We start from the raw sequence: 26,478 nt of genomic DNA, 5'->3' as shown, positions 1-26,478 counted from the left end.
TATTATAAAATGTACGTTTTGGTGTTTTTTTCAGAGCCTTTTTTATGTCGAGCTTGGATTTTGCCTCAAGTGCTGCAAGTGTGAAATGCAGTGGAGGACAAAAACTACTGAGTCGTTTAACTTTTTTCTTCAATGGGTTTATCTTTCTCCATGTAATTTTTCTCATGAAAGAAAAATTTCAAATTCAGCTTCATCACAAACATTTTTAAATCAATGATGTTCTGTGTCTCATCGCTCCTTCTGTATTATGAATGTATGTTGTCTGTCAAACAGTTTTTCATCAGGTGCGGTCAGTGGTTTCTTTGAATGATTACAAATCCTGGGGGCTAATTCCATCTGCAGGCCCATGACCCTGATGAGTAGAAGTTGTTCCCCAGGCACCTCAACTCTCTCACCTCTGTCCACTGCTTCCTCTTCTTCTGACCCTCCCTTCGTGGGTTCAGATGGTAGTTTGCTTCTTCTCTCTGGAATGTCAGTGGGCTGTATTTCTGGTTGTAGTTGCAATTATTGTGATAATTTCTGTTCATATGTACTGGGCTCTGGTGATATGAGCTCTGGGAGTTAGATTGTGTCGGGGTAGGATTTCGGTGTTCTCTCATGTCTGTCTGTGGAGTCCAAGGGGTACTGGATGCCATTGGTCGGTCCTCCATTAGTCTGTCCTTCATTTGTCTGTCTGGTCCTGTGGTTGTGTTCACATTGTGAAAAACCTGTTCATTCCCACCACCAGCATTACCAACCTGAACATTCATATTGTTGTATTTAATGTTATTGTTGGCATCTGGCATAATAATTATTGGTATTGGTATTATTGGTGATACCTGCAGGTGTCTGTGTTATCCTGTTGCTGGCTGTCCTGTTAAAATGTCTCCAGTAGTTCTGCCATCCATTTCCACCTACCCTTCTGGATTTATGCTTCGTGAGACGCTGTGGATCATCTTTGTCCATTTGATCTCTGCTCATTTTCTGAATCTTTCAGTCTTGGATGGACTTCTGATAATTAAAGCTGATATGTTTAACATTGTAAAATAGTTCTGATAACAACTGAGTATCGCTTGGCTGTGACGAATAAAGGCTTGTTGGTTTGGAACACTACCTGGTTTTCATGATTTTTGGGAATGATTGTGACTGAGCTCATCAACAAAGTTTTAAGACCACTAGTTTCTGTGTGTTTTTTTCCTCAATACTTATGGTGGTGAGGTTGGAACTAAACAGATTCCTTTGCTTGTTCATTTTTTTAATTTTATGTAAAGTCACACATACTGAAGTATCCACTGGGACAAGTACTCCTTGACTTCTATAGGGCTGCAGATGAGATTGATGCATGTCTACAATGTCTTGCATAGTGTCTAGCCACATGGTACAACCTATAGTGTTTGTGTCCTTGAAATGTTGAGCTTTCATTCCCTTGGTTGAGAATGTTCCTATATGCCTTTCCACTGTTTCCAGTGATATCCGGGGTAATCTTGAATATTCAGAAAGGCACTTCAAAAATCATTGTGATGACTGCCTTCTGACCCAGGCAAAATACGTTCTCCATTCTTATGGAATTGGCCATGGGCAATTACCTCAAGCTTCCTCACAGACTGTATCTCCTCACACAAGGCACTGGGAGTTTGATACAGCCCGCCATCAAAACACTTCAACTGACTGGATGATTCAATTTTTATACCTTTTAAGCAATGCTTTCTTGAGGATGTGTAGCAAGTACTGAAGGAGACAAGAACGCCTTCTTATAGAAAATAATGTATTGGTGAATGGAAGAGATTTTCTAGTTGGTGCCTAGCATTGATTAGGGAACCCATCAGGGATTTTTGTATCACTGGTGCTTAAATATGCATGTGAGTTACTATCCTGTGTCTCTTATTCTTCTGCAAAGGTTCATCTTGCTGTAATTTCAGCATGTCTGCCCATGGAGCCCCCTATTCTCTGTTTATAGTCAAACAGTTTCTAAAAGGAGTTTTATACCAAAGACCTCCTTGCAGACAGATTTCTCCTCCTTGTGATCTCATTTTTGTGCTGGAAAAACTGTCACCCTTTGAACGTCCCTGCCAGACTGACTTAAGGTTCATCCCTTGTAAACTGTCAGAAAAGAATTAAAGAAATGCCGTGTTTCGTTCACTAACAGAAAGCACAAAATATTGGAACACGGGCATGATGTAATACCTTTATCCCTCCTTCTCCCAGTTTGGATAAACTATGTTAGTCTACCCATAGGCTAGTGCAGCAGTGAGAATGATGAACATAAAGATATTACATCACGCCTTTGTTACAGTGTTTGTGTTTTTTGGAAAACTGTTCTTATTGTTCTGACATCTTCTAGAGGAGTTTGAGTCATAGGGTGTCATGGTGGGAGAACCCTATCTGTTTCTTTTTACAAAGACAGGGACACTGTATGCACAAGTCCTCTCTTTCATATCAAAGGTTGTTTCAGAGAGCATATTGAGTCAGACCTTCCCTGATGTTCTTCTTGTTTCACTGTTGCACTCATCACATTTGGGTTATCCCTGCCAGGGTAGCCCTCATTCGGCCCGGATACCAGAGGCTTAGTATTTCTCCGTCGGTTGCTGTTGCTTCAGGTTTGACGTCAGGTCATCAGTAGTATAAAGAAAGGCAGCTGACGCATTACACCAGTCTTTCTTGCTGAGGATCCCAAAGCAGAAGCAGTTCACACGAGTGCCGGTCGGCCTCTACCTGAGTTTCATTTTCCAAATTTAAGTTGAAGTCTTCTAAAGCTAAGTACCCTGTTGGGGATTCTTTTTTTCTTGCTCTAACCGATGTCAGAAAAAGTTAACAATTGTCTCGTATGTGGAAAGCAAATACCACACAGAGACTTTCATTCTTACTGCGTCACTTGCATAGGCCCAGACCACGACGTCCCGCTGTCGCTTTTGTGCTTTGTTCAATGCCAAAACTATACATTGTCGGGCCCTTATTGTAGCTAGATATTTTCACTCTCAGTCCTCGATTTCTGATCTGGCTTTGGTAAGCCATCTGACATCAGATCTTCCAAAAAAAACATAAGGATAAAGTCAGAGACAGACTGCACAGGTCCAAACCTACCGACGATGCTTCCGTTAAGCTAGTCGTCAGTTCTCTGGTCCTCAGTGAGGTGCTTTCGCAGCCCCTGATGCCCACTTCTGTGGATTCGCAGGCTGCTACCGAGACCCTTTTGGAGTCCGGTATGCCGCAGAACTCTTCATTGACTAAGGATCCTGTGGTTGTCTACCTTAGATGGGTCCGGAGCCGCTGAGCAGGCACCGGCTTCCAAGGAAGTACTTCACACTACCGATTCTCAACACAAACCGATGACTTCTTACGCATCTTCTGTTCTTTCGAAAACTACAGAGTTTCTAAGGCCCAGGGTACGAACCACACCCAAGAAACCGATGACCTCATCTCAGACACCTGCTTCCTTGCCTCAGTCGAAAATGCTTAAAATGGCGGAAGACCTTATAATGTTAATCCGGGAAAGGCAAGCTACACCTTACAAAAGAAAAAGAGGTTTGTCCCCAGTAGTCTTATCTGAACAGGAGTCCGATGACTCCGATGCCTCTGAATATGAAGACATGCAACCCCTCTCTGCTTATGAGGATTCTGATGCAGGGGAAGCCATTCCTTCAGCCTCTCCACTTGAAATTTTTGCCTTTGAGAAAACCCTTCATACATTAAGGGAGCATTTCCAATGGGAATGTCAGGACTGCCCTCAGTCCAAAAAGAGATTCGGGGAATTTTTAGATCTTCCACAGCACAGACTCCTGGCCATTCCTCCTGTCCTGGATGTTGTGGATGATGATTTTGTGGAACCTAGTTTAACTCCTGACACCCTCCCTCCAGCTCCCAGGAAACTTGACCAGTATTAAAGTCCCTGACTCTCAAAAATGTATTTTCAAAAATCCTACTGCTGACCCTGAGGTTATCTCCCAAGGGCCTAAAGGAATTAAAGCAACTTCTGCTAAGAATCTCACCCCCTCAGATAGGGATTATCAAGCTTTAGACAGATGGGGTAAAAAAGTATACATTTCTGCTACTCTTACTATTAGAGCTCTAAATTGTCAGTTCCATATGCTAAAATTCCAGCAGCTTACCATGGAACTCCTCAAACAAAAATATCAACTTTTCCTGCTTGTGCAGAAAATAGAGTTGCAAGATTTCATGCATTCTGCAAGTCAAGTAACTAAGCACACCTTACACTGCGGTTTTGATGCCCTAGAAGCATCTTGCAGGGCAGCAGTCACTGGTTATGTCCTTAGAAGGCATGCTTTGCTTAAGGAACAGCCCTTGCCAGATGATGTCAAATCTAAACTATTGACTGCAGCCTTGCACAAAGACAACTTATTTGGCACCAAGGCAGAGGAGGTCTTAAAAAAGCTAGAAGAAGAAGCTAAATCTATGCAGACAGTTAAGGATTTCCTGCAGGTCCAGCCACCCAGGTTCAGTGGACATTGTCCCTCCAAACACTAGTCCTTTCCTGCCCCCTCCAGGTCGGTTCAGCCCAGACCCCGGGGAAGCAGACCCCCCCCAGACAATAGCCATAGGGAATGCAGAGGTCAAAGCAATGGAGTACCTTCACTTCTAAACCAGGGAGTGCAAAGCCACCCCCTCATGGTAAGAGCTCACAATGACTCTCCACTTCCACCCCCTCCCTATGCCCACCTGCACTTGCCCCATGGAGGACAACTCTCCTTCCACGCAAGCACCTGGGCCACCATTACTAATGGCCGCTGGGTCCTCAACATAGTGTCCCAGGGATACAGATTTTCTTTCCACACTCTACCAATCCCAAAAGGGTTCCCAGATCTACCTCCAAACCAGTGGGCAGAGGCCAAAATGAAAGTCCTTTCCCTGCTCTCCATGAGGGCAATACAACACATTCCTGTAGAAATTCCAGTAGTCATGGCCACACAGATAAAAACTGCATTCTTCAAAGCTAAGAATACAGCATCCGTGGGATCAGATGACATCCTGGGCTGTGTACTACATGAACTACAAAATGAACTGGCACCTCAGCTAAGTGTCATGTTTAGTCATAGCCTCACCTCAGGCTTCACGCCCACTGAGTGGCGAACAGCTACAGTTATTCCACTTCACAAGGGAGGATCCACCTTGGATCCTAGGAACTACCACCCCATTAATGGTGGCCCAGGTGCTTGTGTGGAAGGAGAGTTGTCCTCCATGTGGCAAGTGCAGGTGGGCACTACTACAAACCTCCCAGCTTTTAAAAAATTCCTACATACACATTTATCATCCTCCTGGGAATGCTCCTGCTCTCATCCCTCCTAGTTCAACCCATCCCCTACTTGACTGCCTCTTCTCTTAATTAGTTTAACATAAGTAAGCAACAACTCCTAATAAGTCTCAAATTCTACTTTTCCTTAAGTCTCAAATTCTACTTTCCTTTCAAGATACATCATATTGCAATTGTTATTCCCATTTGCTATGCTATACTTTACATATAAAATGTAACCAGAATACTAGAATTTTACTACTTATAACTTAGACCCTTCTCTATGAAACCATCTCCTTTTTGACTTAGACCCACATTTGGCTACTCCTATCAACCACTATTATTGCCTTATTACCACTGTTGTTGATAATTGCTTTTAATATGATCTGTTTAATATGATTGTAAGTGTTAAATGTGAACCTCAATTACTTGTAATTCCTTGTACTTTGTTTTGGAGCTTTTCTCCCCAGGACTCCATTGAAAACAGGTGGACCCAATGGACTATCCTGGTAAATCAACTACAAATAAATAAAAAAAATTAATTAGTTTTGACGAGCCTGATCTGCAAGACCATGGAATGTATTATCATAGATCTTATAAACTAAGACATTGGCAACCTTCAAACACTGGACCCCACCCAGTTTGGGTTCGTGAAGGGCTGATTATCTGAACCTGATTGACTTTGAATCAGTCTCCAGAGCTGTGGACGAGGGTAAGGCAGTCCACACAGCCTATCCGGACCTCGCCAAGGCCTTTGACACCATCCCCCACTCTGGAGTCATAGATAAACTTACTAAGCTTGACATAAATCCCTACATCACTCGATGGGTTGCCAACTGGATTACTAACAGAACCCACACTGTAAAAGTAGCTGACTCCAAATCCAACTCCAGACGAGTGGAGTACCTCAGGGTTCAGTCCTGGGACCGCTCTTGTTTGGCATCTACTTCTCTGAAGTACAGGCCAACACTGAGGGACACTGGCTAACAAAGTTCGCAGATGACTGCAAACTGGGAGCCATTACTGAATCCCCAAATGATGTGGATATTGTACAAAAGAGCCTTACAAAAACAGATGCTTGGTGCCAGAGCCATGGGTTCAAGCTCGATGCCAAGTAGTGTATAGTTATCCCCTTTGGGAAAAAACATGTACCCATGAGTTACCACATAGGTGGCAGTACAGTAAACACCAAAAGTGTGATAAGAGACTTAGGAACACAGGTGGACAGTGGTCTCACTTTCAATAACCACATCACCACAACAGTCAGAAAATCCTTCTATGTGGCACACCTCATCACTAAGGGCTTTTCATCCAGAAAAAAGGAGGTCATTGTCCCACTGTACTCATTCCTCATTAGACCCATCATAGAGTACAATGCTCCATTTGGTATGTATCTCACAAGACATCTACAACAACTGGAAAGGCCGCAGAAACACCTCACGAAAAGAATCACAGGCCTAAAGCAGATGCCCTATGCTGACAGACTAAAAAAACTCCAGCTATACTCTTGCTGCATATCGTCTGCATAGAGGCGATCTCTGGACACAACATCCCAGATGGCATTCCTTACACCAGAAAAGCAAACTTACCTGACAGCCTATTTCTCTCAACTAGCCACCAGACCCCAGTTATCTGCAAGGAAAATCCTGCAAGCTCTGGGCTTCATGGCATCTTGCATTCTACTCATTATAAATGCCAGACTGCATATGAGGAAACTTCAGTGGTACCTAAATAGCCTTTGGTGTCAACACTCTCAGGACTGACCTGGAATCTCTTATACCAGTGATACCTTGTCTAAGGAAAGATTTCCTTTGGTGGGCAGCAGCATGCTACCACAACAAGGGACTACCTTTCCCACCAATCCACACTGCCCAGACCCTCACCACAGACGTATCAGACTATGCCTGGGGTGCACACCTGAATGGCAGCTGCATACAGGGCCAATGGAGCCTACATCAAATACATCTGCACATCAGCCAAAAAGAGATGTTAGCTGTCTAGCAAGCATTGACAGCTTTTAGACTCCTTCTCTCACCTGGGGCTCTACTAATCAAAACGGACAACACCACAATGATGTGGTCTCAACAAACATGGAGGGACTCACTCCTACCTGCTCGCAGGCTTGCCATGACTGTTTGGCACACAGCCTCAGCCATGCAACTACACCTGTTAGCACAATTCCTGCCAGGCTCTCTAAACTCTCTGGGAGACAACTTTAGTAGAAATCTTTTGGAGCCACACGAGTGGCAGCTAAACCAAAGAACCTTCACCCTTATAACTCAGAAATGGGGCATCCCGAAGGTAGACTTCTTTGCTTCCCACTCCATCCATCAGCTCAGCAAGTTCTGCACCAGGGAGCCTCACTGCAGGGCCTGGAAAGTGGATGCTCTATCTTTCCAGTGGGTCAACATCTCGGTCTATGCATTTCCCCCACTACCTCTTATTACCAGAGTACTGCTCAAAATAAAGGAGGAAAAACCAAGGGCAATCCTGATTGCCCCAGACTGGCCATGCCAGCACTTGTACCCACTGTTGCGCAGCCTGTCCTCCCTGCCACCATGGCATCTCCCTCAGATCCCAACAGTCCTGACCCAGAGGGAAGGAGAATTCATGTATCCCTAATTGCAGACCCACAGTTTGGCAGCCTGACATATTCCCTGACCACTGTACAAGCTGCCAATCTCAGTGAACAGGTTCTAGATGTTATACATGAGGCCAGACACCCTAGGACTAGAAAGTCTTATGCTGACAAATGGAAAAGGTTCTGCACCTGGATCCAGGCTAAGGGAGCCGATATGGCACAGCCCTCCCTACCTCTCATCCTGGGTTACCTAGCTGACCTACTACACAGTGGTCTATCCTTTTCCTCTATTAAAATTCATGCCTCTGCTATCTCAGCTCATTTCAGCACTAAGCAACCTCTTTTCTTACACCCTCTCATCAAACAGTTTCTCAGAGGGGATAGCAACTTGAGACCACCCAGAAAAGCACCTACCCCAGCTTGGGACCTAAACTTTGTGGTAGAGAAACTCACCCTGCCCCCTTTGAACCAGCAGCTTCAGCAGATTTAAAATTTCTCTCATGAAAGACAGCTTTGCTTTTGGCCATCACTTCAGCAAGAAGAGTATCCGAGCTACAAGCATTAATGGCTGTAGAGCCCTTCATCATTTTCCATGCTGACGGGGTCTCCCTCAGGTCTACCCATCCTTCATACCAAAAATGGTGTCCAGTGTGGCTCTCAACCAGTCCATTAATTTGTCCACCTTTATCCCTAACCCACAAAACAAGAGGGAAAGAATACTGCGCTCTCTAGATGTGCACAGACAGCTCAGATTCTATCTAGACAGGACTAAATCATTCAGAAAGACTGATCAGTTGTTAGTCAGCTTTGATGCAGGAGCAGAGGGCAAAGCCATATCCAAACAAACCATTTTCAAATGGATAGCACACTGCATTCATTTCTACTACAAGCAACACAGGAAACCTCCCCCAAAGGGGGGTCATAACTCACTCTACCAGAGCATCCTCCACCTCTACAGCTTTCCTCAGAGGAATAACCCACACAGGGACATTCTGGAGGCTGCAACATGGACATCTGTTCATACCTTCACCAAGCATTACCACCTGCCAATCTTCTCCAGCGCAGGCTTTCCCACTGCAGTCTTGCAGTGCATCCTAGCCAGCCCTCAATGATGTTCTTTGTGTTTCACTGTTGCAGTCATTACATTTGGGTAATTTGCTGGCAGGTTGCCCTCAGTCGGCCTGAATTCCAAAGTCTTGGGTCCTGCGTCGGTTGCTGTCTTCTCTTCCATGACATCAGGGGTATAAAACATGCAGCCGGCACCATTTTCTTTAGTCTTTCTTGCCACGCGTTGCCCGAAGCAGAAGCATTTCGCAAGTGCCGGTCGGCCAACTACTGAAATATTTGAGTTTGAGTTTCAGAACCGAAGTCTTCACTAAAGCTAAGTAGTTGGGGAAACTTTTTTCTTGCTTTTTACCAATGTCAGAAAAAGTTAATAATTATATTACTTGTGGGAAGCAGATACCTCATAAGGATTTCCATTTATACTCCTTGCCTAGGCCCTGATCACAACGTGCCTGCCTGTCAGTTTTGTGCTAGATTAAGCCAACGCACTATTAAGCATCTGTATATTTTTGCATCAAAGTATTTTAGAAACAGATTTAACTATCCAGAAATGTTGTCTGATAGCAATCCGACTACCGGAGTACATAAAAAACGCAAAGAAAAGGACAGAGAAAAGCAGTCGAGATCCAAAACTGACTATGAAGCTTCTCCTAAGCCAGTCGCCGGTTCGCCGTTACTCAGTGAGGTGCTTTCACAGTCCCTGATACCCACTACCTTTGAGTCGCAGGCCTCTATCGACACCCATGTGGAGTCTGGCATGCCGCAAGATACTCAAGGTATTGGACCGACGGATGTATCTCCTTCAGATGGGTCCAGAGCCGCTGAGCAGGCACCGGCTTCTGAGGGTGTATTCAGACCTCAACATTTGTATATCAAACCGACGACAGCTGCAAAACCAAAGACAAAAGCAACTTCTAAAACTAAAAAAACGACGCATGAGCCACGTGCACAGGCCTCTATGCCAAAAAACAGATGATCAAAATGGCCAAAGACCTTATTACCTTGATCAGGGGTACCCATCCCCCTCCAGATAAGAGGCCTAGGCAAGACACTGATTATGAATCTTCAGATCAGGTATCTATTCCTTCTGATTCCTCTTCTGATCAGGAATTATCTATACCTCCCTATGTGGATTCAGATGCTGAGGAGTCTATTCCATCTGCGTCTCCTCCTGAGGTTTATTCATTTGGAGAAACCTTGCATACTTTGAGGGAGCATTTTTACTGGGCGAGTCAAGACTTCTCAGAATCAGAAAAGAGGCTCAGGGATTTCCTCCTTCTCCCTCAGCACAAACCTTTAGCCATTCCTCCTGTTTTGGACATCGTGGATGATGTGTTTTCAGAGTAAAGCTTGACCCCTGACTCCTTACCTCCGGCTCCCAGTAAACCAGATTTTACAGGGTTCCTGACTCACATAATTTTTTATTTAGAAACCCTGCTGCTGATCCTGGGAGGTAAGGCCTCAACAGCAAAAAATCTTACCCCCCCGACAGAGATTCAAGGGCACTGGACAGATGGGGAAAAAGGTTTATACATCTGCAACCTTGGCAATCAGGGCCTTAAACTGTCAGTTTCATATGCTTAAGTACCAACAACATGTTATGGGATCGCTGAAACAGCAAATGATGTTGATTTCAGAATGTGCAGAAAATAAAGAATTGCAGGAATTATTTCATGCAGCCGAACAAGTTGGAAAGCATACTTTGCAATGTGGTTTTGATTCTTTAGAGGCCTCCTGCGGGGCCGCAGTTACTGGATCTGTGATTAGGAGGCATGCCTGGTTAAAGGAACAAAAGTTGCCTGATCATGTTAAAACTAAATTGCTAGATGCACCTTTACAGCTTGATTCTCTGTTTGGTATTAAGGCAGAAGAGGTTTTAAAGAAAGTGGAAGACAAGCTAAGTCTGTGCAAACTGTTAAAGACTTCTTGCAAGTGCAGCCACCAAGATTCAGTAGACAATGGCCTACAAAAAAATGGTCCTTTCCTGTGTCAGACAGAGCTCAAAGGGGCAAATCCAGACGCCCTAAGGGTTCCAGATACCAGGCGCAAGACTCATATAGGTCAAAGCAATGGGGTGCATCCACCTCCAAATCTGGAGGAGATAAAGCGGAAATCTACAGAAAGCAATCCCAATGACTTCCCTCTGCCTACACCAAGCACTTATCTTTTGGCAGCACCCATAGGGGGAAAATTAGCACTTTTTGCTCACAATTGGCAGTTAATAACCCAGGACAAGTGGGTACTAAACATCGTATCACAGGGATACAGATTCCATTTCCACACTCTGCCAGTGGCAGATGGTTGGCCAGATCTGCCAAAAAATCAATGGGCAGAGGCACAGAAACAGGTTACGTCACTCATGGATATGAGGGCCATTCGGGCAGTACCAGAATAGGAAAAAGGGCAAGGTTTTTACTCAACTGTTCTTGGTACCCAGAAAGGACAAGGCCTGGTGGCCAATACTGGATTTATCGATTTTGAACACATACCTGGACATTCCAAAATTCAAAATGCTGACTTTGCAGCAGCTTCTGCCCATGCTGGGCAAGAATGCTTGGCTGGTGACGTTAGACCTAAAAGAGGCATACCTGCATGTCCCAATAAGACAGTCGTGCAGAAGATACCTCAGATTCAAGGCTGGCTTAATGCATTACCAATTCTCTGCTCTGCCCTTTGGCTTATCTACTGCGCCTAGGGTCTTTACAAAGTGCCTGGCACCAGTAATTGCATTTTGCAGACAAAGAAGTATACAAATATATCCTTACTTGGACGACTGTCTCATTCAAGCAGAGAACAAGGACACTCTTCTTCGACACCTGGCGTTTGTGAAAAGGCTTCTAGCATGCCTAGGGTACACAATAAATGAAAAGAAATCACAACTGGTACCCTCTCAAAAGATAACATTCCTGGGTGCAAGCAAGCTTGAATACAACTGCCCAGATGGCTTACATCATGACAGACAAACAAAGGCAACTGACTGCTTACTTCAAACTGGCATCAAAAACCCAGTCTTCTGCAAGACATTTTCTGCAGTCTCTGGGCTTCATGGCATCCTGCATCCTACTAATTCCATATGCAAGACTGCATATGAGGAAACTTCAATGGTACCTAAAAAGTTTATGGAGTTAACATTCACATAGTCTGGAAACAATGATTCCTCTCATTCCCTGCCTGCAACAGGAGTTTCTATGGTGGGCAAAGGCCTGTCACCAAAACATGGGACGGCCCTTCACTCTACCCCCTGCCAGCCAAACCTTAACAACAGATGCATCAGATTATGCCTGGGGTGCCCACATGACAGGAAGATGCATTCAGGGCATATGGGCACCAAAACAAATGCATCTACATGTCAACCAGAAAGAGATGCTAGCTGTTCAAAATGCCCTAAAAGCCTTCAAGGACTTACTTCATCCAGGGCAACTACTGATAAAGACGGACAACACCAGAATCAAGCAAGGGGGCACATTCTCTTACCCCCTTTGCAGATTAGCCATGGCGCTGTGGGACACAGCTTTAACCTACCAAATACATCTTCAAGCTCAATTCCTGCCAGGAAAACAAAACATTCTGGCAGCTGATTTAAGCAGAAACCTTATGGATCCTCACGAGTGGAAACTAAATCCACAAGTCTTCAGCATGACAGAGAAATGGGGGAGCCCAGACATAGATCTATTTGCCTCTCCTCAAAATGATCAATTGAAAAGATTCTTGCACAAGGACTTATCACAGACAAGCATGGAAAGTGGACGCTCTATCCTTCAGTTGGAAAAACCTATCAGTTTACGCCTTTCTTCCTCTGCCGCTTCTACCCAAGGTCCTCCTAAAAGTCAGAGAAGAGAAGCCAAGGATGATACTAATTGCCCTGGACTGGCCCCGCCAATACTGGTACCCAATCGTAAGGAATTTGTCCCCATACCCAGCTTGGACCTTGCCTCAAAGACCACAACTACTATCCCAGCAAAACAATCAGATCCTGCACAATCAAATACAGACTCTGAACCTGGCAGCATTGCTAATCATGTAATCATACAAACGACACCTCTCAGTAAAGCTGTGATGGATGTCATTTTGGAAGACAGAAGGCCTAGTACTAGAAAATTTTATGCTGACAAATGGAAGAGATTCTGTGCTTGGAATCAAACACAAGGAACTGATACAGCAGACCCACATATTCCTCAGATATTACAATACTTGACCGAGATGCTTGACAAAGGCCTATCTTTCTCATCAATCAAAATCCATGCCTTTGTCATTTCAGCTCATTACAATACAGAGCCACCAATCTCTTCTCATCCTTTAATAAAGCAGTATCTTAGAGGAGCCAAAAATTTAAGGCCTCCTAGAAGATCACCATTACCTGCATGGGACCTCAATTATGTGTTGGAAAAGCTCACCCTGCCTCCATTTGAACCAGCTGCTACCGCTGATATAAAGCTCTTATCATGGAAGACAGCTCTGCTACTAGCAATTACTTCAGCAAGAAGAGTTTCAGAGCTACAGGCCCTCATGGCTACAAGAGCCTTTTATCATATTTTACCCAGACAGGGTGTCTCTGAGGACAAATCCTACTTTTATGCCTAAGGTGGTTTCCAGTGTGGCTCTTAACCAAACAGTTCACCTGCCAACTTTTTATCCAAACCCGCAGAATAAAGGGGAGAAAAAATTCTGCATTCCTTGGACATACACAGACAGCTAAGATTCTACTTGAGCAGGACTAAAGCTCTAAGAAAAACTGAGCAATTACTAGTGTCATATGCTGCAGGATCAGAAGGAAAGGCTATTTCAAAGCAGACAATTGCAAAGTGGATAAGCCACTGTATCCGTTTCTGCTACTTACACCATGGTAAATAAACCTGTGCCCAAGGGCATTAGGTCTCATTCCATCAGAGCTGCAGCTACTTCAGCAGCCTTTCTCTGAGGAGTACCAACCAAAGACATTCTAGAGGCTGCTACTTGGAGTTCTGTTCACACCTTTACAAAGCATTACCATTTGCCTCTTTACTGTAAGTCCAGGGCAGGCTTTGCCACTGCAGTGCTGCAGGGCCTTATAGCCACACTTAATGCTGTTTAGCTCCAGCCTCCCAACCATAGCTTTGGGATTCTGCTCAAATGTAATGACTGCAACAATGAAACACAAAGAACATAGTACACTTGTGTACACTTACCATAAATGTAGATGTTCGAATGTATTCACTGTTGCAGTCCAGGTTACCCTCCTGCCATCCCCCTGTCATTCTAAAGTTTGTCTTTCCTTCTCTATCTTCTACAACCTATGTGGTGTATTTGCTTGTAGATGAAGGTAAAGTTCATATCGATGCATGTATATACATATATATATATATATATATATATATATATATATATATATATATATATATATATATAAACCTTTTTGGGGGCACCTGACATCAGGGGCAAGAAAAACTAAAGAAAATGGTGTTGGCTGCATGTTTTATACCCCTGACGTCATGGAATAGAAGACAGCAACCGACGCAGGACCCAAGACTTTGGAATTCAGGCCAAATGAGGGCAACCTGCCAGCAGATTACCCAAATGTAATGACTGCAACAGTGAATACACTTGAACATCTACATTTATGTTAAGTGTACACAACTGTACTTTCTTGACTGCCTCCACCCTTTTCCTCAGCTTTGGGAATCAACCCAAATGTAATGACTGCAACAGTGAAACTCGAAGAACATAGTACATTTGTGTACACTTACCATAAATGTCGATGTTAGTGTATTCATTGTTGCAGTCCTGGTTTCCCTCCCTCCATCCCTCTTTCTCTCTCCCTCTTATTACAAGGAACTTTTTGGTATAACATTGTTTACTAGTGATGCAACTTTGTATCTCTGTCATGTACATGATGTGGAGCTTTTCTCCCCGGGCATCTGCTGAAAAAGGACCTGCGTCCAGTCGGAATTTCCTGGTAAACATATGTAAATAAATAAAATAAATTTACCTTTTACTCATGGGGTTCTTCCACCATATCCTGCCTCCCACTTGGGGGCTCCTGACAGGGCAAGAAAAACTGATGTAATGGCGTCAGCTGCCTTAATTTGTACTGATGATGATCTGATGTCAGTCTTGAAGCGACAGAAACCAACGCAGAAATTCTAAGCCTCTGGTATTCGGGTTGACTGAGGGCTACCCTGGCAGGAGCAACCCAAATGTGATGACTGCAACAGTGAATACACTCGAACATCTACATTTATGGCAAGTGTACGCAACTGTACTTTTTCTATCCAGATCCTAAAAGTAAAGGGAAAGTATTGTACACATTCTGGATGTGCATAGGCAACTCTTAAGTACAGTCTTGACAGAACCATGTCCTTCAGGAAAGCTAACTAACTATTTATTTCCTATTCTGGGACTAAGAAATATCAACCCATGTCTAAACAGACCATTTCAAAGTAGTTGTCTTTTACTGTTGCGTTTCATCACTGTCAGCATGGAACATCCATTCCAGGCATATTCCACTACAGTCTTTACTTCTTCAGTGGCTTACTGGACTCTAGAAGCATTTTCAAAGCAGCAACTTGGTCCTCTAGTCATACATTTACAAAACACTAGAAAATAGATTCCTTTTCATTGGTCCAGAGCAGGCTTTTTGACTACCATTCTCCAGTGTCTCATGGACCTATATCCTTCCTCCTCCCATGTTATATAAGCTATAGTAGTCTACCCACAGGTTACTGCAGCAGTGAGAATTATGAACATAGTACAGCTGCGTAAGTTGCATTTACTCAAGACAGTAGATGCTTGAATTTTTCATTACTGCAGTAGCTGCACCCACCCAACATCCTCTTTCTTATATGTAGTTGTAGTGGAATAGAAAATTACATTTTGTTGTTTATATTTTGATATAGTTCAGGATGAGTTCCTCATTTTTGGTTAGGAGACAAGTAAATCCACAAGATTTTTTAGTAAATTTGGCTGTTTTATAGCTCCCCTCCAAAAAGGGATTAGTTTATAAGCAGCTAGTGTGTCAGTGTGGAAGGGTATAAAAGGTTTAGGAAACTGATCAGTTGCTGTTTCCTTGGCAGGATACAACCATTGAGCTACTACTGCAGCAGTGAAGACTTCAAACACTTACTGTGCCACTTGTACAACTGTACTTTCACATGCATAGAATACTTTTTTTCTGCAGCTGCAGATGAAATTCTGTGTTTTTGAATGAAGACTGGCTAAGTATTTTCTAGTTCATATTGCAAAATTATATTTCTTTGAAATGAATGGTCGAGCCCATACTGAAATGGACAAATGACTGAAACATGTTTGCTGGAAACACTTTTTGATGAAACCATTAAAGGAATACAAAGCATCAAAAGCTGACAGTTTAAAACTTCAAAAGCAATGCAATATGGAGGTGTAAGTCCCTCCTCCACTAGTGCTACAGGCTTTTCCTCCACCCATATCCCCTTTGTTTATTTTTCTCACTCTGGGGTGTATGTAGTTTAAAGTAGGAACAGTAATTTGTTAGCTGTGGCACCACTTTCAAGTGCATAGTCACTGAAGTTGGAATAGTAACTGGAGGTAATGTAGCAAAATTTGTGTGGAACAGTAGTGGTTCAGATTATTTAAGCTAACTTGGAAAATAAATTGTGTTTGAATTATTTTCATCATCATCATCTTTGTGTTTTTTTCTGATTAGTATGCTTTTCAAGTACAGATCAAGGTTCTCTAGTGAACATTTCTGATGGTTTGTGTGGGTGTCATCTGTGTTTAATTTTTGGTATCTTGTTTTTTTTTTCTTTAACAGAATTAGTGGATGTAAATCGTTTTATTAACACTGCGGTAAGCAACGTAACAATGCTGCTGGAGGATGATGCTGGAATTCTCTATGTTGGTGCAAGAGGGGCCATTTTCTCACTGAATGCAAGAAACATTACAGATGGAACTAATAAAACTGTGAGTAGCACAAAATGTGTTTTTCTTAAACCTATATACTCTGTATACAAGTGAGACCAGAGATGCATACTTTGAAAAGTGTATGCTGGATTTACAGTAATTGTGTGTGTGTGTGTAAGTTTCTTTTTGGGTACTCTCCCAAGCAGTAGCAGTTGTCAATTCTCAAAAATTGTGTGCATATATAAGCAGACATATTTATGTGTTTGTGTAAGCTACACACACACACACACACACACACACACACACACACACACACACAGAGTTTATAATTTTCTTGAAATAAGTGTTTTGGTCTGCAAAATAGTATATTATTACTTGAAGAAAAGAGACAGTTCTGTGTGATCTTTTCTCTATCCCAAATTATTTGCCACTAATTAAGATAACAAACTTGAAAGTATTGGGGGTTGTATGTGTCTTGGTATTTGCATCTTTTAGTATGAAGAAATCTGATAGAATGTTTAGTCTGCTGAGGCTAGCAGTTTTTTCCTCCAGTCTTTCTTAACCAAGTTAATTCCACTAGGCCACTGTCCTCTTTTCGGAGGAGACCTGACTGGGGAAAATTTGACCAGGACACCAGGAAACTTTTATATAAGGTACAGGGGTGCTAAACTGGGAGTGAATTTGCGGATACCCATCCATTCATCCAAATTACATTTAAATGCAGGAAGAGAAGCACTTCACTTTATATGGAGTGGAAGATTTTTCCATAGAAGCAGTATTCCCAGTGATACAAATATATCCTTGCAACATTTTCTGTTTCTTTTGCAAAGAATGAGATCCATTGAGCGGGTGCTTATGATACCACTGGACTTGTGAATGTGTAATGGGTCTGACAGAATAGGGTCTACTGAAGCACTATATGCAAGAAAGAAGTCAACTATTAGCCTATGTGATACTGAGAAGATGTGCAAGATTCAGAGATTATCTACATAACTTTTACGATTGATAAATATATATAAATTCATGTTGAGGTAAGTAACCCCCCCAGGTGAGGGGCTGCGCCCCCAACTATATATACTAACTCCTGGATGATTCCTACAGTGGACAATATATACTAACTCCTGGATTCCTACAGTGGAGAAAAGGGCATGTTGGGCAAGTGTTTACTTACCCTAGTAAAAATCCGATGTTTGAGTTTCCGCAAGTTCATGATTTTTGTCTCGGTATTTTAAACATGTTGATGATCTGGGTGTCATGATTTCGAAGTAGACATATATATATATATATATATATATATATATATATATATATATATGTGTGTGTATATAGATTAGATAGATATAGATATATATAGATATAGATATATAGACGTGTGTGTGTGTAATTTTTTTTTTGAGAAAGTGTTGAAGTCATTCCAGTTGTGACAAGTGTTTGTACAGGTATATACCAAAAGGGACATTATAGAAAATGCAAAATGATTGGCAGAATGAGTGCTGAGTGCAGTGATAGTTATAGCCCCATTTCTGGATGTAATGCTGCTAGAGATGAGCAGTACCATGAAAAAGGACTCCTTACCACAGTGGGTACATGGTGAACAAAGAACAGTTTTTTGTTCACACAAGTTCCGAGATTCCTAACTGTGGCATCAGTTTTAAGGGTGTGTTGTCAATGTGATACTTACAAGGGGAGTCTTATTTGCCAAAGGATACAGTAATACACTTCTTAGCATTTATTTAGGGTTAAGTAGGCAGGATCTACCCTTGTGAAATCTGAAATGGTTTGGTTCAAGAATCTGTAGGTTACCTCTATTTGTGTGTGTGTGTGTGTGTATATATATATATATATATATATATATATATATATATATATATATCTTTATATGTCTATATATATTTATATATATCTTCCATACAGATGCGACTGATCAGGATTATGGGTCTTTAATTACCCAGCTGTGTTGAAGCCCCACCTTTGTGCAAGGGAATGGCTGCTGTCCTTGTTGTCCTCTATTCACTTCATCTGGCATGAAGTTTTTGAGGCTGATACTGAATAACTTTTGTAGGGGATTAGACAAGTCATGTTTCAGGAAGAGCAGAAAGCAGCCTAGTATGTTATTTGGCCCCATAGATGTAATGTTCTTGTCCTTAGATAGTGACTTGGGAACTTGTACTTTGGAGATTTCAGTGGGGGTAATTGTATGTATGGGTATGTTATCTAAGAACACTGGAAGGGAGAAGGGGTAAAATTTGAGTAAAATTTGTCAGTTAAATAGATTGCCTATGTCCTCCGGATCTGAGTATGTGATATCATTTGCTATTGGCTCTGCACACTGCAGGGTGTTGTTTTTGACGCTGTTAACATAATTTAAGAATGCTTTGTGGTAATCCTTCACCTGAGCGGCTGATTTTACTTTATAGCTGGTTTTGGTTGATTTAATCAGGGTTCGTAGTTCCTTATTTAGTTTAGCAGGAGCATTTTTGGCATCTTAAGAGTTGAACTTATTTTTATGTTCAGTTAAGTTTTTTTTCTTTTATTATATCGTCTGTTTATATTTGGGTTCCATCAAGGGAATTTATTTTTGAATTTGTCATATTTATTTTTGAGAGGGACAGACGTATCTATGCAGCTGTTTACATGTGCAGAAAATTTAGTATTAAAGGATTCTGTGTAAGCAGGGGGCTCATCAAAAAGGCTTCTTACACAAAAGAAGCAACTTCTGACTTCACAGCAGTATGTTTTAAACATGTAATGTTAAGTTGTCATTCTCGCCTTCATTCTTGCTGGATGGGTTCGGAGCCGATCCTCAGCTCCGACTCGGCCTATACTATAGCTCGAGAGCTATTTTTACCGGCTCGAGGCAGCCCTGTATCCCACAATACCATGCACTAACTCCCCAGATCTCGTTTGCCGCTTCGCTGCGAGGTTGCGTTTTTACCGGCTCAGGTCAGTAAAGAACTCTTTTGTGTAAATTCTTAGTTTTTCACCTAGTTTTTTTTCTATCCTTACCTTTCTACTGTAGTTTCACACTAAACCCCTTAGAAAAAGTTGTTAGTAAGCCCTTTCCCACCCAAACTTTTCGGGCCTGTAGGCCTTGGTTTTTCTATAGATTCTTTAGGGTGTGTGGTTGTGTTTGTTAGTCAGCCTCTTTCTTTAAAGGGTTGAGTGAGAGTGTGAGTGCTGACTACTAGTTGTTAGTGTCCTGTCATTATGTCTAAGGACACAAAGGTTTCAGGGTTCAAGAAGTGTGACTTGTGCTGTCAGAAAATGTCTCTGACAGACGGTCACACTTCTTGTGTTTATTGTTTAGGGCCCTTGCATCTGCAGAATTCTTGTTCTGTTTGCCACGGTTTTAGCCCAAGAGTCCTGCAGGAGCACCGCAATAAATTGATCTTGAGGGGCTTATTAAAGCCTGAAGATTCCCCAGCTAAGTCCGGCTCGGGGAAGCCTTCCAAGCCCGCCAAACCCTCGGCTCCAGCTTTTGAGTCGACAGCTGGCGGAACCGATACTGCTTCGACATCGTCTCGAGTCGGAGCCGATGCGAGCAAGACTCCTTCAGCTCCGAAACCCTTATCAGAGCCGACAACAGCGCGCAAGCGCTCTAGGTCACCCTCCATAGAATCTGTCCATTCGGCTCCAGGATCGCCCTTACTATCGGAGCGGAGCCATAGGGCTCATTCCTCCAGGCTTTCCGACCATGACCTTGAGAGGGTGGTTAGCAGACTCCTCAAGTCTCAAGCACTGGCCCAAATGCTCCAAAGCCCATCTCACCAGACTGTGGCTCCTTCGGTACCAATTTTGATTCCTCCTCCAACTCTTCAGTTGAGTTCGGAGCCGGAGTTTGTCGGAACCGGGACCTTGCCCACGTCAGAGCTGATACTGCCACCTTCGGCCCCGGCGTCCTCTGCTCCGATCCCTTCATTGGCGCCGTCCATGGAGGGATCCGGGCACCGAGACTCCCTCGTTGGCTCCGAGGGGGCGAGTGGCATCGGACCCTTGTCCGACCCCGTTCTCCCTCTCGGAGCATCGGCGCTGGTTAGTTCGGCCCCGACATCAGCCTTGGAGCCTTCTTTGTCAGTGCCGGGAGCAGTCCTGGTATCCTCGGAACCAGGACTTTCTTCTGTGCATCATAGGGGAGCTTTTGAGGTGATGAGGAGCGTGCTAGATCCGGTGTCTGCTCCAAGGTTGGTTCCTTCAGCTCCTCCCTCTACAGTGCGTGTTAGTCTCTGACCATCCTCTTGCAACCGATACCAGAGATCCAAAGCTTCAGGTACCCACTTTGGGTGTCTCTTCTTCGTCTGAGGCCTCCCCTGATGCTTCAGGGGAACCCCCTAGGAAAAGAAAGTGCAAGAGGAAGCATGTAGACTCCCCTGAGTCTATCACTTCTGACACCGACTTAGATGAGTCGGAGGGTTCCCCAAGATCCCCCTCTGAGGATGTCTCATTTTCAGACATCCGAGAAATCCTGAGACAGGGGGGAAATTGGTCCACCCTCAAAACTTTTGAGGACGAGTCGGTTTACCTTGACGCTTTTGGATCTCGCCCTTCCACCTCCTGGGTGGTCCCCAGACATAGTGACATAGTGGCCAGAAAGGCATGGCGGCTCCTGACTCGGTGGAACCTACCCCTAGGAGGCCTTCTAAATTTATTTCTGCTCCGGTAGACAAACCATTTCTGACTAAAGGTGTCTCGGTAGATGCTATGGTGGTAGCAGCCACCACTAAGAAGGAATTAGCTGATCCTTCTATACCTGTTCATCCTCCTAATAAAGAGTACAGGACTATGGACAGGTACGGTAAGCGGACATTTGCTTCAGTGACCTTTGCCATGCGGTCGCTGAACTATTTGTCATTTTACCCGCCTTCAGAGAGATTTGCTCAAAGAACTGGGTGAAACCATACAGGATCCTTCTGCTGCGGGGTATCAGGACAAGATTAACTCCCAGCTGGTTATCCTGAATTCCATTGCCAACTCCTCCATGTGGCTTATCTCTTATGCAGCCAATGGAGCGAATAGGGCCGCAGGCACAGGTGTTGCATTGAGACATCACGCCTGGATGTGACTCTGTAATTTTGCTGATCCTTTCAGGGCGTCCTTCACCAACACCCCCTTTGATGGTTCAGAGTTGTTTGGACCTCAGGTGAAGAATACCCTCACCAGGTGCGAGCAAGATGGTAAGACTCTCTCTCTGCTGTGGGAGTGTACTTTTCCACACCTTCTAGACCATACCCTAAAGGTCAGAAGGGTGGAAAGATGTGGTTCCGCAAACCACAGGGAGTCGTGCCAGCCGCACGTGGTGAACTTCCCCCCAGAGGCAGAGGGGGGAACAATAATAAACGCTGCCCCAGGGGCAGAGGGGGTCCACAGAACCAGGGTTCCAGGGAATCCTTCCCTGACCAACCCTTTCAACATCCCTGAGAAGCTGCCCGTCTGTCCACCTTCGGAGGCAGTCGGGGGAAGATTATCTCTGTACCCAGAAGCCTGGCAATCCCTCTCTCAAGACAAATGGGTACAGTCAATCATATCTGAGGGTTACAAAATCCCCTTCTTTTCCCCTCCGATCCAACCGCCAAGACCCCTCCCAGATGTACCACCCGGACAAAGGGGTCAGGTACAGCTAGAGATAAAAAAGCTGTTCGAAAAAAAGAGTCATCCAGGCAGTCCCAGCAGACCAGCTAGGATCCGGAATCTACTCCAGGTTCTTTTTGGTACCAAAAAAGACAGGAGACTGGAGACCCATTTTTGGACCTCAGCAGACTGAACAAGTCTGTGCAGAAGACAAAATTTTGGATGGTAATGCTGCAGTCCATTCTGCCCTTCTTGGGCAGAGACAACTGGATGTGCTCATTAGACCTTCAGGACGCGTACTATCATGTAAAGATACACAGGCGCTCCAGGAGGTTTCTCCGCTTCCGTCTGGGAGCCAGTCATTACCAATTCAGAGCCCTGCCCTTTGGTCTCACCACAGCCCCCAGGTGATCACCAAATGTTTGGCAGTGGTCATGGCTCACCTGAGACAAAAAGGATTCCAGATGTTTCCATACTTAGACGACTGGCTCATTACCGCTACCACCAAGCAGCATCTTATCATAGGCAGGGATTATACCATTTGCATTTGCAACAAACCAGGTATTTCCATAAATTTCGCAAAATCCTTGTCAATGTATAAACTTCATAGGCGCCGTGTTAAACACCACAGAAATGTCTGCAACATTACCACCTCAGAGAGTGACAGACATATGGCGGAATGTTCAGTTACTGTTTCAGTCCAACAGAATTCAAGTCAAGTTAGTACTGAAAACATTAGGCCTCATGGCAGCGGCGATTCTCATTCTCCCCTTAGCCCGCTTCCACATGAGAATTCTCCAGTGGATGCTTTTTTCTCAGTGGTCCTATCAACAGCTCCCAATGACTCACAACATTTTGATAACCCCAACTTGCAAAAAACACCTCTCCTGGTGGATGGTCTCCCCTCAACTTCTTCAGGGCAGACCCTTTGTTCTTCCCCCTCCAGGGCAGACCCTTTGTTCTTCCCCCTCCAGTTGCCACGGTGACAACGGATGCCTCCCTGATCGGGTGGGGGTGGGGGGGCACTATCAGGGCAGGACTGTCCAGGGCACATGGCAACAATTAGAATGCCACCTGCACATAAATGTCCTGGAGATGAAAGCAGTGCTTTTATCATTGCAAGCCCTTCCGGACTCTCTTCCCATGGGGGACTATAGCAGTTCAAACAGACAATATGTCTGTAGTGTGGTACATAAACAAGCATGGCGGAACAAAGTCCTACCCCCTATGTTGAGAAGCACTCAGACTTTGGCAGTGGGCGATCTCCTCTCAACAGTTTCAGATAGCAACGCACATCCCTGGGAGGTCCAACGTCATAGCGGGCAGACTGAGCAGAACAATTCTCATGCCTCACGAGTGGTCTCTAAATCAAGCGGTAGCAGAGAGAATTTTCCAGAAGTGGGGCCATCCTTGCTGCGACTATTTCGCAACACCTCAAAACAGCAAGTGCCTCGACTTCTTCACACTCTTCCCTCTACCAGGCCATCCCCCCAGAGACACTTTTATCCACGATTGGCCTTGGGGTCTTCTATACGCTTTTCCCTTTTTTCCGTTGATTCCGCAGTTAATTCAGAAAGCAACCGCATTGAGATCCAAAATTATCCTCATTGCTCCGTACTGGCCTCGACAAGTATGGTTTCCGTTCCTGCACCGTTATCTACTGGAACAGCCCTGGCATCTGGAACCATTTCCAGACCTTTTGACCCATCTGACGGGCAAGCTGCACCAGTCTCTTCAGTCTCTCAACCTCACAGCTTGGTTGCTCCACTTCCAACTATAGCCAGGCTTCCCTTTATTTCTCTTCCTGTCCGTGATATCATTCTTGCCTCCCATAAGTCCAATACTAGGAAGACTTATGCGAGTAAATGGAAGCATTTTTCGTTCTGGGGAGAAGCTAGGTCCTTAGATCCTTTTAATGCACCAATTCATAAAGTTCTAGATTTTCTGGTAGAGCTTTTTCATTCAGGGTCGTCGTCGGCCACTATCAGAGTACAACTAGCGGCCATTGCCAATTTTCATGTAGGGCTTTCGGAAACCAACATTATGTCCCATAAACTCTGTAAAGCTTTCCTCAAGGGCATCTTCTTGCTCAGACCTCCCATTAAGGATCCTCCTCCACAATGGTATCTAAATTTAGTGTTAACTTCATTAATTCTCCCTCCCTTTGAGTCTGCAGCTTCTTGTTCCCTCAAGCTTCTCTCTTGGAAAACTCTATTTTTGGTGGCTGTAACATCTGCCAGAAGGGTGTCAGAACTTCAGGCCTTGTCTGTCCGCCCCCCTTATTTGGTTTTTCATAAAGACAGGGTAGCTCTCAGAACGAATCCTTCCTTTCTACCAAAAGTTTCTTCTGAATCAAATCTGAACCACACTATTGACTTGCCTGTCTTCTTCCCCAATTATTCAAACAGGGCTGAACAGAAACTACATTCCTTGGATGTTCATAGTCAACTGTGGTATTATCTAGACAGGACAAAACAATTCAGAAAGTCAGAACAGCTCTTCCTCTCTTATGCTGAAGGAAAGAAAGGACTTCCAGTATCAAAGGTAACTCTTTCCAGATGGTTAGCATCCATCATTACCTTTGTCTACGAGTTGAGACACAAACAACTTCCTTCAAGACCTAAGGCTCATTCAACCAGGACACTATCAACCTCAACAGCCTTTCAAGCAAGGTTACCATTAGATGCCATTTGTGCAACAGCTACATGTGCTTCTCAGCATACTTTTATTACCCATTACAAACTTGATATACCTTCCAGAAATAGAGTTCACTTTGGTTCCACCGTACTCAGGAGTCTGTTCCGTTGAGCCACCTAGAACCAAGGTGCTACGGACGCTGTCCCATCCAGCAAGAATGAAGGCGGGAATGACAACTTAACATTAAGAAGTTATGTACCTACCATAACGTTCCATGTTAGTTGTCTTCTTCTCGCCTTCTTTCTTGCATCCCTCCCTCCTGCCCCCTAGCCTGGACAGACTTGAAGGTCTCTGAGTCCTTTTCTTTCATAACACATAGTTATTCAGGGTTACCCGTATCATGAGTATTACCAGCAGGGAGACAGCATTTTTATATAATGGCTTATTTTTTGGTAACGATAAAACTATACTATGTGTTAGCTGTCAACGAGATCTGGGGAGTTAATGCATGGTATTGTGGGATATAGGGCTGCCTCGAGCCGGTAAAAATAGCTCTCGAGCTATAGTATAGGCTGAGTCGGAGCAGAGGATCGGCTCCGAACCCATCCAGCAAGAAAGAAGGCGAGAAGAAGACAACTAACATGGAACGTTATGGTAGGTACATAACTTCTTCATCTAGTTCATGCTTCCTACATCTTAACTATTCAATTTCATATTATGAAATGCTCATTTGCTTACAACTAAATAATTATTGTTGCAAATATGTCGTTATCAGGTAATCATGTATAAAGTCATATGAGTATTCTTATGATCTATGTGTTTCACTGTTGCAGCCATTACATTTGGGTTATCTGCTTGCAGTAGTCCTCAGTTGGCCTGATTAACAAAGTCTTGGGTCCTGCGTCAGTTGCTGTCTCATCTTCCGTGACGTCAGGTAGTCAGGGATATAAAGCATGCAGCCAACACCATTACATCGGTCTTTCTTGCCATGCGGTGCCCGAAGGAGAAGTAGTTCGCAAGTGCCGGTCGGCCAACTCCTGAAATTTTCGTTTTCGAGTTTCAGTACCAAAATCTTCAACTAAAGCTATGTACCCCATTGGGGAAACTTCTTCTTGCTCCTTAAGGATGTCAGTAAAAGTTAATATTTTTTTCTTGTGGAAAGCAAATACTTCACAAAGATTTTCATTCGTACTGTATTCCTTGCCTAGGCCCTGACCACGATGTACCTTGCTGTCGGTTTTGTGCCATATTTAATCAACGCACTATCCGTCGTCGGTATATTTTCGCTTCTAAGTATTTCAGTTTTCGGTTCAATTATCCAGAAATGTCGTCAGTTAGCCATCCGACTACCGGAATTCTGAAAAAGTGCAAAGATAAAGACAGACACAGGCCACCAAGGTCTAAAGCTGCCGACGATGCTTCTCCTAAGCCAGTTGCCAGTTCACTGGTACTCCAGTGAGGCGCTTTTGCAGCCCCTGATACCCGCTACTTCTGATTCGCAGGCCTCTACTGAGACCCATTCAGAGTCCGGTATGCCACGAGATGCTTTAAC

General features: G+C 43.9%; 1 protein-coding gene across 2 annotated transcripts in view; it reads left to right on the top strand.

The window, feature by feature from the left end:
* SEMA4G (semaphorin 4G) overlaps positions 1–26,478 on the top strand; it is a 1,755,375-nt gene that overhangs the window by 601,421 nt on the left and 1,127,476 nt on the right. For both annotated transcript variants that reach the window (XM_044056541.1, XR_006362793.1), the window contains exon 3: positions 16,636–16,784. In XM_044056541.1, the coding sequence (XP_043912476.1) occupies positions 16,636–16,784 (149 nt within the window). The remainder of the gene's footprint in view (positions 1–16,635; positions 16,785–26,478) is intronic.

Source organism: Protopterus annectens, chromosome 14.part0 (assembly GCF_019279795.1).
Source record: "Protopterus annectens isolate FY-2018-M chromosome 14.part0, PAN1.0, whole genome shotgun sequence".
Lineage (NCBI taxonomy): Eukaryota > Metazoa > Chordata > Ceratodontiformes > Protopteridae > Protopterus > Protopterus annectens.
The sequence above is the reverse complement of the archived record's forward strand: the minus strand, read 5'-3'. Positions and strand labels throughout refer to the sequence as shown.